General features: G+C 39.6%; 1 protein-coding gene across 3 annotated transcripts in view; it reads right to left on the bottom strand.

The window, feature by feature from the left end:
- Positions 1-15,094, bottom strand: part of LOC148888612 (muscleblind-like protein 1) — a 69,620-nt gene that overhangs the window by 5,546 nt on the left and 48,980 nt on the right. For all 3 annotated transcript variants that reach the window (XR_016117132.1, XM_089013269.1, XM_089013270.1), the window contains 6 exons: positions 13,878-14,039; positions 9,226-9,432; positions 3,664-3,903; positions 2,012-2,162; positions 1,073-1,108; positions 15-106 (listed from right to left, as the gene is read on the bottom strand). Coding sequence is in view for 2 of the 3 variants with exons in the window: in XM_089013269.1 (XP_088869395.1) it covers positions 15-106; positions 1,073-1,108; positions 2,012-2,162; positions 3,664-3,903; positions 9,226-9,432; positions 13,878-14,039 (888 nt within the window). In the remaining variant the exon portion in view is untranslated. The remainder of the gene's footprint in view (positions 1-14; positions 107-1,072; positions 1,109-2,011; positions 2,163-3,663; positions 3,904-9,225; positions 9,433-13,877; positions 14,040-15,094) is intronic.

Below are 15,094 nucleotides of genomic sequence, written 5' to 3'. Positions count from 1 at the left end.
GCAGAGGAACAAACCTGATTGGCTGTGGCGGTTGCAAAGGGAACACTTGTGGCAGATGTGGTGGCTGCAGACACAGTGGCCGGAGTAGCACCATGCATCATCGGTACTTGAGGAGGAAAAGATCACATAAACACACATACACGCGCACACACACACACACACACACGCACACAAACACACACGCAGACACACACAGATGAAAGCGTTTGACCCATAGCTCATGACTAGCATCTTTTGTATGCCAGCAGATGGGAAAGGCCGAAAATATGAGCAGTGTGTCATTTCACCTACCGTCATGTGGAAGCAGCGGTAAAATATGGGTGCTCAATGTCCAATCCCATTTCTGGTTATCTTACTTTTATTGAATTTATGTCATCCTAATGAAATAAAAATGCTTTTATTCATGCACGCCACAACAGGTTGACAACATGGCTGAAAGGCTCTGATAAATGAAATGTATTATTATTATTATTATTATTATTATTATTACTTCAACAAGGGGAAATTGAGTCGGTATCTGCTGAAATAAGTTGCCAGACCTGTTGTGGTTCAATATTACTTCACATATAAAGCACAGGGTCATCTTTTGAAGAAAATGAAGGTTTTTGGGTGCGCCTTACACACAGGAAAATACTGTAATTTAAAAAGAAACACACGAAACCAAAAATAACACTCCACCGAGAAAAAGAATACCCATCCTTACATGTGATATTTTCCTTCAGCATGACACATTGAAGGGAGAATCAATGTAGATTCCCAATGCCCTGCATATTAAGTTACACTGCGAATAATATTACGAGATTATTAATGTCGTAAATCCGTCATATTTATGGCCAGGCAGCATAATGTGGTGTTAGCGAGCTTGGGGGGGAAATATAAAGACTGCAACAAGCATTAGGTGGCAGGCAGACCTGCAACAGAGCGTACCCGCGTGATTTCAAGATAAAAAATGAAAAATACAAATAAAAAATGGTTCGGCCGGATATTGCGAGTACGCATTTCATCTCACACAGTGTATCGGCTTTACATGAAATATCCAACAGTAAAATGAGTAAGGAAAGCTGGCACTTACCAACACTTGTTGCAGGCGTCATGCACAATATCGAACCTGCCCATAATGCATTGCAAGAGGAAGTGGGGTGGGAAACAAACAAACAACAAAAAAAAAACAAAGAAAAGTCATTCATAAAAAACAGTCATGACACCATCGGCATATACTTAAAGGACAACCGACACCATTTTTTTGTTTCCTAACTGACATCAGAAAAACGTTTTATAGCATTTAAAATACCCAAAACACGCAGTGTGATATTTTTAGTCAAATGCAAAACACCAATAAAAATGACTTAAAGTGTCTAAAAAGTACTTCAATTTGAAACCGGAAGTGGCTAGTTTCAGAAGGTGCCGTGCTCGTGGTGTCACGGCAAGACGTCTTGCCTTGCTCGAGAATCAAAACAATGGCTTCAGATTCGAAGAATATGCTTTCTTGTTACTCATCCAGTTATGAATATGATTCAAATAGTTCTGAAGAAGAAAGCATGCATGTTTGCAATCGGCTTTTTAGCGCAACACGAGGTTTTCAGACCAAACAAGTACAGCAAAATACATTGACGTGATGGAAGGACTGCCACAATGTGTCCATTTTTCGGTCAGGGGCGTTCCTTCAGTGACGTCACGTACGGACTCATCACCAACTCAAAAACAAGACTTCTGAAATATTCAGCGCGAGTCTTAAAACATAAAATATAGCTATATGCGGTGGAATCTTTGTAAAATACGCTCAGTAGAAGTCATTTGAAGCCATTTTACAAATTATGGACACAACTTGTCCGGAGACGTCGGTTGTCCTTTAAATGTTATGTAGACTACCCATTGTAGTACCATTAAAAGGTATGTAGACATACCTTTAAATGGTATGTAGAAATGTAGACTAGAGCAGTTTGAATTACGTTCCACTAATTCGCAAGTCATTGAGCATGCACTGTGTAACGTTTCTGCTTCCAGAACTCACCCGACGGGATGAAGGCAGCCTGCTGCTGGAACTGAATGTTGGACAGGGCCTGTTGGTACTGGAAAACACCGGTGTTGAACATGGTGGTGGCACCGTTGGCTTTTTCAAGTGCGGGTCTCTTTGGTAAAGGGGACAGGACGGGAGGGAGTCCCTGATGAGGAGAATGAAAGTGAGCTTTATGGATAAAATATTCAAGGCGAAAGGGGGCGCAGTGATGCAGTCAGCACTATATATCTGCAAATAACACATCATTTAGATTGTGTAACTCATGATGTAAATAAAAATACCCATTCTGCTGTCTCAACGCAAAACCCGGCCACTAAATTGCTAATAAGGAAAGTTACTGAGACAACAGTGCTATACCAATAATACATTTAATTTCTAAGCGCCTTTCAAAACTCTCAAGGTCACTTTACAGTCAAAGGATAAGTTTTTCTGTGGGTGAGCAGTGGGATCCACACGCGCCAGCGTTCACTGAACCCAGAAGTAACTCAGATATAAAGCTAGCTAGTTAATAGACAGCTAATAGATAGCTAAGTAACCCGGATAGAAAGATAGCTAGCTAATAGATAGCTAATGGATAGCTAGCTAGGCCTTCACTCAACCCGGAAGTAACTCAGATAGAAAGCTACCTAGCTAATAGACAACAATAATAATAATAATAATAATAATAATAATAATAATAATAATAATAATAATAATAATAATAATAATAATAATAATAATAATAATAATACATTTAATTTCTAAGTGCCTTTCAAAACTCTCAAGGTCACTTTACAGACACAGGATAACTTTATCTGCGGGTGAGTAGCTGCAGCCACATGCGCCAGTGTTCACTCAACCTGAAATAACTCAATTAGATAGAAAGTTAGCTAGATGGCTAATGGATAACGAATAGATAGCTAGCTAGGTACATAGCAAATAGATAGCAAGTTAGGTAGCCAGCTAGATAGCTAGCTAGATAGCCAGCTAGATAGCGAGATTAGCTAGCCAATAAATATCAAATGTCATTAATAACCGAGGTCAATTGGGGTTAAGGCATTCATTTGTGAGGGGAAATGTTTATTTATTTATTTATGTAGGTATGTATGTATTTATTTATTTATAGATAAGATATTTTAAGTTACTCTGCTGTGAACGCTGTGGCGGTGGTCTGTATTTTACAAAATATTTTCACCATTTGACACAGATTTCTACACATTTATACAATACCAGATGACATTGTTGAAAATGATCTCCAACGCTCATATAGGAAAACGAATTGATTGAGACTGGAAAGAACGGTTCCCTTTATATTGCCTCCTATGGGGAAACATTGACATAAAACAATCTGGAAGTCAATCACTGGAATAGATTGTTTTCAACTTTTTTTTTTGATTAAAAAAAATACAAGTTCACAATCAGTTCACAATGCTTGACTTGTAGGATTTGGAAAGGGCAGATTCCATGTTCATGCTCACACCACTAAACTATATTGATTAAAAAGTTAAATGTCACGATATGGAATGCAAGGTAAAATCTCGCTGAGAGATAAAGCGAAATATAGACCAGTGTTCCAATTCGAACCTCACAATTATTGGTCTGTCAAAATAATCATCATATGCACTCAGCATGCCATTTATTTCGAGTAATCACAGTCAGTCGCCTACCATGGCTGCAGCGGCTGCCGCCTGGTTGACTTGATGCTGCGCCGCTTTGATTTTAGCCTGTAGGTGGGCAGGCGGGTGGAAGTACTTGCACTTCTCCCGGGAGCAGCGGCCCTTGATGTAGTCCATACACACCGTCACCGTGTTGTCATTGGTGTCTATCATGGTGCTGTCAGACGGATGCGCGAAGCGGCAATCGTTCTCGCCACGCATGCAGTTGCCTCTCTGGTATTCCCGGCATACCTGCGCCACAAACACGTAAGTTATAAAACACATTTAGCGGACAACGGATTTAATAATCTTAAATTTGCAGGATTTGTACATTCAAATTCAATCTTTTCTGTCATAAACAATCAGTCACATAAAAGAAATCGCTAACGTTATGGCTTGTGAATGTGATGTCCTAATTTTAACCACTTAAAGGACAACCGACACAATTTTTTTGTTTCCTAACTGACATCAGAAAAACGTTTTATAGCATCTAAAATACCCAAAACACGCAGGCGGATATTTTTAGTCAAATGAAAAACACCAATAAATGACTTCAAAATAAAACCGGAAGTGGCCAGTTTCAGAAGATCCCGCCCCCTTGTTCCTGACGTCACACCGAGACGTCTTGCCTTGCTGGAGAATCAAAACAATGGTATCACATTCGGAGAAGATGCTTTCTTGCTACTCATCCTGTTATGAATATGATTCAAATAGTTCTGAAGAGGAAAGCATCAATGTTTGCAATCGATTAAAGAAGTCCTCCCATGTTAATTCGAGCCGTTAATGGCATCTGGACTGAAATGTAGCGTCCCAGAAAATGCAAAAGATGGCGCCCAAGCTCCGTTGGAAATGGGCTGATTTGTCTGCCTGGAATTTGTGTCAACTAGTATCGAATTGTAGTCTTGGTGCAACACACAACGAGTCACCATCGTGTTATTTATGTGTTTTCCTTCTAATTTCACCATCAACACGGATCAACATCAAGTTTTCAGACCAAACAAAGTACCCAAAATGCATTGTGTGTCGCTTTCTCGGTCAGGGGCGTTCCAGACGTGACGTCACGTCAGGCATCGTCATCAACTCGAAAACAAGACTTCCTGAATATTCAGCGCGAGTCTTAAAACGTAAAATATAGCTATATGCCGTGGAATCTTTGTAAAATACGCTCAGTAGAAGTTAGTACAAATTAGAACAGTTTCATGACAGTATTCATGTTAAGTTTCTTCAAGTCACGAGTTATTTCCTGGCCAACGACATCCTCTCGTGATTCAGAGTAGCACTACTGAAGGCCCAGGGGTGACATGCACCGCCCGACACTGACAGAATGTCCCAAATGCTATTTTGAGTACAACAATTTCGATAAACACATTAAAAATGCAAAGACACAAGCCGCAAGTAATCCGCAGCTTCATTTAATTCAGCATTTGACAAATTAATTAATTCGCTTCTCCTGTTCACAAGCTGATGATCACTTGGGGCACGCTGCGACAATCAATCTAATTGACGGGTGGAAGCTGAACTGTCGATTGACAAGCAGGACAGAACGTGACTACCACTCGTTATACGTGCCCATCAATCAAAACCACCTTGCTCTTCTGCGATGGAACGATAGAGAGCAGCAAATAGTTGTGAAAAGCGAAGGTCTGTTTGCTCAGTGAGGCCCATGGGAAATATGAGGGCTGAAAGAGAGGGAACCTGACATTGACATATTTACCCACACACAAACACACAAAGTTAGCGCATTTATAAAATGACATTTCCTTTCGAATTACATTTTGACACTTAAGAGTCGCGCGATAAGTTAGCGTCTCTGTTTGAGCTCAGTCTTCTTCTGCTGAGTCTCAATCGCACTAAAACAGATTTACGACTGCCCTTTTCTGTTTATCAGTACGCCTGCATAAAGCGATTTGTGTACAAACTGTCCGTCACCATGTTGGCTAATAATCTACAAACACCAATCGGAGCGAGTGAAGATGAGTGAAGACCTCCACGTCGCTCTCTAAATATACAGACGTAACACACATTCAGCTCCACCATTACCACAGCTGGCCTTATTGGAAAAAAAAAAGAGGCTGCCTTGTTGTCAGGCAGATGTTGGCGAGGAGGGCGATCGACGGAGGGAGGGAGGGGAAACATGGTAGGCGATGATGAATTTAGAGCAAAGGACGGAGGGATCGGGATCTCGGATTCAAGCGTGCGTGCGAGTCAGACAGCATATGGCTGGTTCGGAAAAAAAAAAGAAATAAAGAAAGAAGAGTCAGTCAAAAAAAAAGAGAGTGAGGCCAAATTGAAGCAATTTGATGTTCCCTGCAGCCAACGTGGACCGGCCTGTCTCCCTTAACAGTGCTTAATCATGCATTAGCGTGAGCTGTAACCGGCACAGAGTGCTTTGGTTGGGAAGCAAATGAAGGGCCCCGTTAATCATGTTTGCATTCCCATGGCAACCGTCCTTCTAACCATTTGCATCAGTGCAAGCTCGCAGGTAAAAAAGCAACATGTGGTGTTTTTGTAAGTCGGGAAACACCACGTTTGGGCAACACTGAAGCGAAGATAGATAGATAATAAGATGGAAAGTTCTGGGAAATATTTTGACAAAGCTGCTTGTCTTCCAAAATCGGAGATTTCGGCCCAGCTGAGGGAAATTGTGTGTAACGTATCTGGCGACTGCAGCGCATGATAGTTCACAAAATTCCTGCTTTGTTTATTTTCAATGGCACAGCAGCAAGTTAAATATGTCTGGCTCCTTAGATAATTTTAGCATTTTAGTGCCTGATGAATTTACTGAGTAAATGATGGCCAAAGGGGGGTAAACCACAAGCACATTTGGGTTTTGTCCACATGTGTTCTATTTAGAAAAAAAAAAAATCATCTTCTTCTACCGATGATGTAACCAGATGATTATGGTTTTGGCTAATCAGAAGCCTAAACAAAGTCATGACTGGAAAAGCCTCAGGAACAGGAGATGACTTCAATGAAAATGAAAATGGGATAGTTGTGTGGAAAGAGGGTGGGGAAGAGTTACCGAGAAAGTATTATTATTATTATTATTATTATTATTATTATTATTATTATTATTATTATTATTATTATTATTATTATTCTTATTATTATTATTATTTATTTTGTATTATTCTTATTTTTATTATCATCATCATCATCATCATTATTATTATTATACAAAAATAATTATATAATAATAATAATAATAATAATTATTATTATTATTACTATTATTGGTGGTACCAGTAGTAGCCGTATTATATAATAATAATAATAATTATTATTATTATTATTATTATTATTATTATTATTATTATTATTATTAGTAGTAGTAGTAGTAGTAGTAGTAGTCATAGTAGTATACAACTACTATTATTATCATTATTATTTTTATTATACAATTATATTATTATTCAATAATTATTATCATATTGTTATTATTACTATTATTATTATTATTTGTAGTAGTAATAGTATTAGTAGGAGTAGTATACAACTATTCATATTAATATTATTTATATTATTATTATTTTTATTATACAATTATTATTATTATTATTATTATTATATTATTATTATTATTATTATTATTTATATAATTAGTAGAAGTAGTAATATTGTACAATAGTAGTACTACTACTACTAGTACTACTACTAGTTCTAGTACCAATAATAATAATAATAATAATAATAATAATAATAATAATAATAATCATAATAATAACAATTATTATTATTATTATTATTATTATTATTATTATTGGTAGTAGAACTAGTAGTAGTACTACTATTGTACAATACTATTACTTCTACTAATTATATAATAATAATAATAATAATAAATAATAATAATAATAATAATTATTATTATTATTTTTGAACAAGTGTCTTGAAATATAAAGAGATGAATTCCATACACTGTTTTGTGTTCATCTGGGTTTGAGTGAAAATGTAGATAATTGGTGTGAAAAGCCAACAGGCTGGCAGCTTGCTCTTGTCTCCAGCATGACATTTAACATGAAACCGAAAGCCCACGCCATCTTCTGCAACAGATAGCGTCCTTTGGCTTCTCCCCTCGATGACCACAACGGTTCTCTGAATTTATTTTCCTGTTAGCTCCGCCCTGTCTGGCCCCGCCATCTCTTTTGTCCTGATCCAATCGGTCGCACTCAGCATGTCGTCTGCCTGGCGACTTCCTCATCACCACCCCCGCCACCATCAATTACCTGGCCGCCCACTGTTTCATGTTAAATGCAACCCTCCTAACTTTGTCGCCCACCCTCCGCCTGCGACCTAACGATCAGCTTGTTATTCTGCCGTCGCTGTTTCCTGGGTGGGGTTGCATAATGGATGATATTGAGCCATAGTCCAATTCATGATTAGCTGCGAAGAGCAAGGCGAGCGTCGCTCATCATGTGACTGATTGGTTTCATGGGAAAAGGAACATTTTTTTTCACTAGTTTCGCGGTGATTCTGGGAAAGTTGAACTGGGATAATGTGTGCACAGAGCTGTTCTTTTAAATGTCACTTCCTCTTTGCTTAAAGGACAACCGACGTCTCCGGACAAGTTGTGTCCATAATTTGCAAAATGGCTTCAAATGACTTCTACTGAGCGTATTTTACAAAGATTCCACCGCAGATAGCTATATTTTACGTTTTAAGACTCGTGCTGAATATTCCGGAAGTCTTGTTTTTGAGTTGGTGACGAGTCCGTACGTGACGTCACTGAAGGAACGCCCCTGACCGAAAAAAAAGGACACATTGTAGCTGTCCTTCCATCACGTCAATGCTTGTTTGGTCTGAAAACCTCGTGTTGCACCAGAAAGAGCCAGAAGAGGGCGTTCAAGCTCCATGTAAGGAATTTATCAGGCTGTGGAAACGGGCTGATTCATTCCTCACAGGAGCTCGGTGACCAATGTTGCCTCAAAATGGCACGGAAGGAATTCTTTAATCGATTGCAAAATGTATGCTTTCCTCTTTAGAACTATTTGAATCATATTCATAACTGGATGTGTAACAAGAAAGTATATTCACCGAATCTGAAGCCATTGTTTTGATTCTCCAGCAATGCAAGACGTCTTGGGGTGACGTCACGAACTGGGGGCGGGACTTTCTGAAAATGCCCAATTCGCAGTTAATTTTTTTTGCAGATTTTGGACACTTTAAGTAATTTTTATTGGTGTTTTGCATTTGAATAAAAATATCATACTACATGTTTTGGGTATTTTAGATGCTATAAAACGCTTTTCTGATGTCAGTTAGGAAACAAAAAAGTGACGTCGGTTGTCCTTTAAGTCTGGGTAATGACCATATTATGGTAATGGCTGTTCTGTAGAGTACACAAACTGTGTACTGGATACATAATTCAAGTCTACACACAGATGCTGTTTGAGGGATGTGTCTTTAATGTTCAAACACATCCCACATTTCAAAGGCTAATTGCTCTGCTTTGCTATGAAATAATGTTCAGCGGCTGCTGTGCTTACTCATGTTTGGATCGATGTGATCTAATAATTTCAGATTCTAATATAATGTATGTATAATTCAGATTATACATGTCTCTGTGCATCTCACCTCCAGTCTGTCTGTCCTCATCAGTTTCTGTGCTGCGGTGGCAACCGGGACGGGGACGCTGGCGTTGGTGGTGAGCAGTACGGGAGCGCTGGGTAGGATTTCGGCGGGCATCAGGCCGGGCGACACGGGGCCAAGGTAGGGGTTGAACATGGCCGCCGCGCCACCATTGCCGTTGGTCGCCAGGCCGGGCGTGACTGAAAACATGGGCTGGAATAAAAACGGGGGTCCTGGTTAAAGATTTGATTCATTTGGGTCATCTGCAAAATCTAGACATTTTGGTTCAAGCAATAATAGGTCATAATTGTACTGTACCTCAAATATAACCATTGGTGTAATGAACCACTGGCGTTTGTACGGAATCACAACATACCATACTATGGTACTCATACTGTCCCAGCATGCACATGACATCGATTTGATGTTCAAGGTTGGATTTTAATTTCACATTAAGGTTGAATTTACATCAGATGCCCATTAGGATAGCATAGCTGAGATGCTAAGTACTCCTAAGTATTTGATACACAATATGTTATATACCACACACTGTCATCATGCTACACAGTGGCAGAGTTCCAGGCTAACATGCTAGTACCATATGGCTTCGGGCTTGAGGAGCTCTTTATGAGAAGAAATGAGCATCAGCGCAGAGCGCCAAGGCGTATGTGGAACTGTCGCAGCTTGGAATTGAAGCGGATTTACATGGGACAGGAGATGTGAGACAATCTTTTTTCATCAATGGGTGCGACAGCTTCTTGTTTTCCTTCAACATTTAGCTTGTAGCAGACGTGCACATTTAACCATGACGTCCTTGATCCATTGGTGAAATGGACGCTTTGATCCTCTCCTCTTTCGGCTAGAACTGCTTCATACAACAAATATATAGGTTGCGGAAAGTGCTTAAGATTGAATGACTGTTTTTTTGTGTGTTTTGACTCCAAGATAGCGCAGTGAGAGTGACTCCCTTGACACCAGGTCCTGTACTTTGTCCTTTCCCTTCACTTTCATAAATTTGCTGCTGTGAAATGCAAATTTCTCCACTGCGAGACTAATAAAGGCTAATCCAATCCTATCCAATATCTTACTAAAAAAACACACAACCATTTTACTCTATTATTTTTTTCTTCAGTTTTCAAATTCCATTCACGTTGTGTTTGAGCAGCCTGAGTAAGTCAGATCAACAGGGAAATGTGCTGGAATATGAATGAGAAAAAGTATTTTCCTTCCATTGTTTTCTCTCTAAGGCAACAAGAACGCAGTGCAAGTTTTCCCTGCACGTTCTTAACCCTGACCCCAGTCTACAAGTTGCCTCTTGAGATCATGCCAACAGGACACAATGAGTAATAGAGCATCGGTAGCAGCCAGGGTCTGGGCATCTACAAAAACCCCTTACTTCTCTTCCTTAAATCGAGAAAAAAACAGCAAGAAATCCGTCGTATTACGAGCACTGCCTTCAGGAGCATTTGGAGAATTGAATTTTATCACAATTTGCATTTGAAAAGTGGATTTGCGCCCCTCAAGGTGCATAGATATCAAGCCGTAGCTCAAGGTTTGGCCGGAGCAGACATGATGTCATTGAAATGAATCCAAGTCATGCGGCTTCACCAGTGCGATGATGTCATACGCTAAATATTTTTAAACTTCTACTCATTGCCATTTTTGGAATATAATTTTACATTCAGACAGTGGTTTCAAACAGTTAGATGAGATTCATCGACATCAGGCGCACGTGGCTTTTGACGCCAATGCGGCGATGTGTGACACAGCAATCCGCAATCGTGTAGCATTTATACCTATTATTTTCTTAAGATAAAAAACAACAACATAATTTTAAATGCAACTACTTTGAGGTTATGCCTTGAAAAACTAAAAATCTGTGGAGAATCTTTGAAGATATTGAGCAAAAATAACTTTACCAGTAAGCATAGCTAGCAAGTTAACGGCGCTCCGCACTGGTAGAAAAGGACCACGTAATTACAGTAAAGTCTCGTTATATCGATATTCAAGGGAGTCCGAAAAAATATCGATATAACCGGGACTATCGATATATCCGACCCTGTTTGCATGTAATTTTCTCCGTGCGTGCATAGAAATAGTATCGATATAACCGGGACTATCGATATATCCGATATCGATATAACGAGACTTTACTGTATTAGCACCAGATATCCACTGATATGAATAAATAAGCTGTACAATGCAGTAAATCCATTGTGTTCTCAATTTTAGAAACAGATCTCGAAGTGCACGGTGCACGGCCTGGAAAGTAAAAAAATAAAATAAATAAATAAGGAATGGAATTCAACATTTTACCTGCTGAATTAAAAAAATGCTGGATTCTCAAAATATTTGAGAGAGAGAGGTCGAGAGAGACAGAGACAGAGAAACAAACAGAGACAGAGAGAGACAGAGAGAGAGAGAGAGAGAGAGATAGGGAGAGAGAAATAGGTTGAGAGAGAGAGACACAGACAGAGAGAGAGACAGACACAGACAGAGACACAGACAGAGAGACACACAGAGACACAGACAGACAGAGAAAGAGAGAGAGAGAGCTGTTTGGGAGAGCTTTTGCAAAGAGTGGCAGGATGTGACGTCATAAAAACAGAAGTCTGAGAAAATAAAATTATGTTTAAAATATGTTCGTGTTGCAAATTCCCTTAACAATCCATGTAATCAAAAATAGACCTTTTATCATATCTCATTATCTACCAATTTTTCATATAGGTTTACAATCCACTTGTTATTTTAAAGTGTAATGACACACTTGTATTTTTTATGTCTTTTTATCTCTTTTATAGCTTCAATATTTCAGATTATGTTGGTAACCACACAGAAAGCAAAATAACAAATTATAGCACAGTAGGGAACATGTTTCCGAACTGTTCACGATCATAAACACTTGGAATCGTAATGATAACTAAGATTTCAATTAGCCTAAACAGTGGTAGAAAGGAATAATGGACTTACAATATATTTTATTGGCCTCCTTATATGATCAGACATTTAAACATATACTTTATAGCTCATTATTTCTCAACCACTCCAAGCTATGGCTTGCACATCGCGGTTCCCAGATGATGCAGTGGATGATGCAAGGAAATCCACAAGAGACAGACTAGAAGCAGACGATTCCTCGAAGTAACAGCGTTGTCCCACCTTTTGTAGCCTTTACACACACAACAAAGGTGTGTTTGCTTAAATTTGTATCATTCACTCTTCACTCTGTCACCCTATCGCCTTCACTTGACCCACTTGTCTTTATTCTTTCGCCGGCCATTTATTTCTCTTTGTCTCATTGGTGTGATCTGTCCTTTTCTGCTTCCGCCTTCTCTTTTCTCTTGCCGTGACACAAACAGAGAAGGGAAAGCTTGGCATCCCCACAGACATCTAACGCCTCTTTAAACCCTTTCATGGTTTCCTCTGTTCCTCTCCAAAGGGGCTTTCCACTTGATGCCGGTGATAAGCTATTGGATAAGCGTGTGTGTGTTTGTGTGGAAACAGCTTGAAAAGTCTTACAAAGGAGTATCATGTGAATGCCATTATGTTTTGATTTACGGCCAGTTACTTCTGGCCTAATGGTGCACTCGCCTGTCTTGGTTGGTTCAATACCCATTGTGTCATTGTGTGAGTGTATACAGTACAGTGGGGCCTTGGCTTACGAACTTAATTGGTTCCCAGACAGATTAACAAAGATTAATTAAGACAAATTAATTCCCCATAGGAAACCATTAAAATGAGAATAATCCATTCCCAGGTCTCCATAAAATTTCAACTAAATAAGCTGGTTGGGACCCCGCCCCAACTGTCAACTCGCACGTGACAAATTCGGTGTCATTAGTCACGTGAAAGCATCGAGTAAATAACACCTTTGTGTAGCAATGGTGGACTTCGCATAACGGTACCGGGCTCTTTATTTGTAGAATGGTCGTAGAAAGTTACTCTCAGGGAAGTGATACACAGCGTGGGAAATGTGTCTGTCTGAGATTCACATGAAAGCCGCGGTTCGCACCTGTGACGCCACTAACACATTCGTGTTTCTCAATGATCTAGTTTTTCTCCTCGACTGTAATTTTGTTTTGTGTCTTTTTCGGCTGAACACGAGCCTGTGGTGGGGTCTTTTTCGGTCCCATAAAAGCAAAAGTATAGTTGAAGACGATCGACGTGTGCACTCATAGAAAGGGGGTGTGGAAAGGTAGGACGGCTGGGGCGCTGTTTGGTCGTGTGCTTTGGTGTTCTTCCGCCAGCCGTGGTGGTGGGGGGGGGGGTGTATCGCGAAAAGTAGTGCTTAATTCAAGGTTTAGTTTTCATAAATTTAACTTTCGGAAACCGAAAAGTTCTTAAGGCAAGGTGTTCGTAAACTGAGGCCCCACTGTATATTATTTGTCTCTATGTGTTATGTGAATGACTCGCAAGCAGTTGAGCAACTCCAGGCCAAGAATTGATAGTGTCATAAACACTTTTATTTGCTTGCTTTTACTAAGCCTCACAATTTGAGCTCTGGGTCATTGAAAAAGCTGTTTGATAATCGTTCAAATTAACTTTTTGAAGGATACCCGATAAATGTGTAAAAAAGATAGAAATGAAAATGAAAATAAATCTCAGACATTTCTCCAGATGTTGAGAAGTATAATAGCAGGTGAGTGCTTGTGTGTTACCACGGGCTGAAGCTGTGTAGCAGGCATCATGGCATTTGCGATCTGCATCTGCATGGCCATATTCTTCTGTTGGATGAGGTTGTTCCTCCCGTTGATCTCCAGTTGGGTCTTCAGGTGGGGCGGGGGGTGAAGGTACTTGCAATTCTCCCGGGAGCAGCGGCCCTGTTGCCGAATAGATAGGCCATGAAAGATGTTTCAAAAAGGGGGCGTGTGTTATAATAGGGATTGACTTGGCGTCATTATTTGATTTGTTTTAGAGACAGAATTTTTTTAAACCGCTTTACGACATAACTCATTCACTGCCATTCCCAACATTTTTAGGGTTTTGTTTTTTCTTTTGGGGGATGCTGATAAAGCACTGGTCAGACCTCTGGCAATGTTTTTTCCTTCCACGAGTGGGCAGCTTTTGCCTTTAGTACAACCGCCCCCACTTGCACCTTATATTAAGCCAGATCCATATAACTGAGGAATTAACTCTTTTCTTCTGATGAAAGAAGAGAGTCTAACTAAGGTTTCTTACGATGCATTGAATGTTTATATCGTCGTAAAACTCAATATTCTGTGGGTTCTGCAATTTGAGTGAAAATGACAAAAAACCCTGGCACTGGAGTGGACATATTGGTGCACATCGTCTGACAGTGAATGAGTTAAGTTCTGGACTTGGTGTTTTTCCCTCATGCCTTTTAGTCCTCAAGATGAAAAAGTAGCTCCAAAAGCAGATAACACGGCACATTAGTTCCGGTATCTGTCTCACATACTGTGACGCGATACAGCGGGAAATGCGCAGTCAAGTCGGAATTGAAAACAAATTTCATTTTTGTCAATTCTCTTATGAAATATGAGTTAAAAAAGAATATTTGGGAACGAGAGAGAGAGACAGAAAGAGAGAGACAGACAGGCAGACTAATGCGGCTACGAAAAGAGAATTCTTGTAAATTTTCTTTTGAAATATGTGTTAAAAAAGGAACATTTCAGAACAAGAGAGCGAGACAGGAAGAGAGAGAGAGAGAGACAGACAGACAGACAGACAGGCAGACAGACAGACTAATGCGGCTACGAAAAGAGATTTTTTTGTAAATTATCTTTTGAAATGTGTTAATAAAAGGAACATTTCAGAACAAGAGAGAGAGAGATAGGAAGAGAGAAACAGACAGACAGACGGATAGACAGACAGACAGAAAAACACACACACACACACACACACACACACACACACA

Source organism: Hippocampus bargibanti, linkage group LG14 (assembly GCF_051943395.1).
Source record: "Hippocampus bargibanti isolate YZ-2025 linkage group LG14, ASM5194339v1, whole genome shotgun sequence".
Classification (NCBI taxonomy): Eukaryota; Metazoa; Chordata; class Actinopteri; order Syngnathiformes; family Syngnathidae; genus Hippocampus; species Hippocampus bargibanti.
The sequence above is the reverse complement of the archived record's forward strand: the minus strand, read 5'-3'. Positions and strand labels throughout refer to the sequence as shown.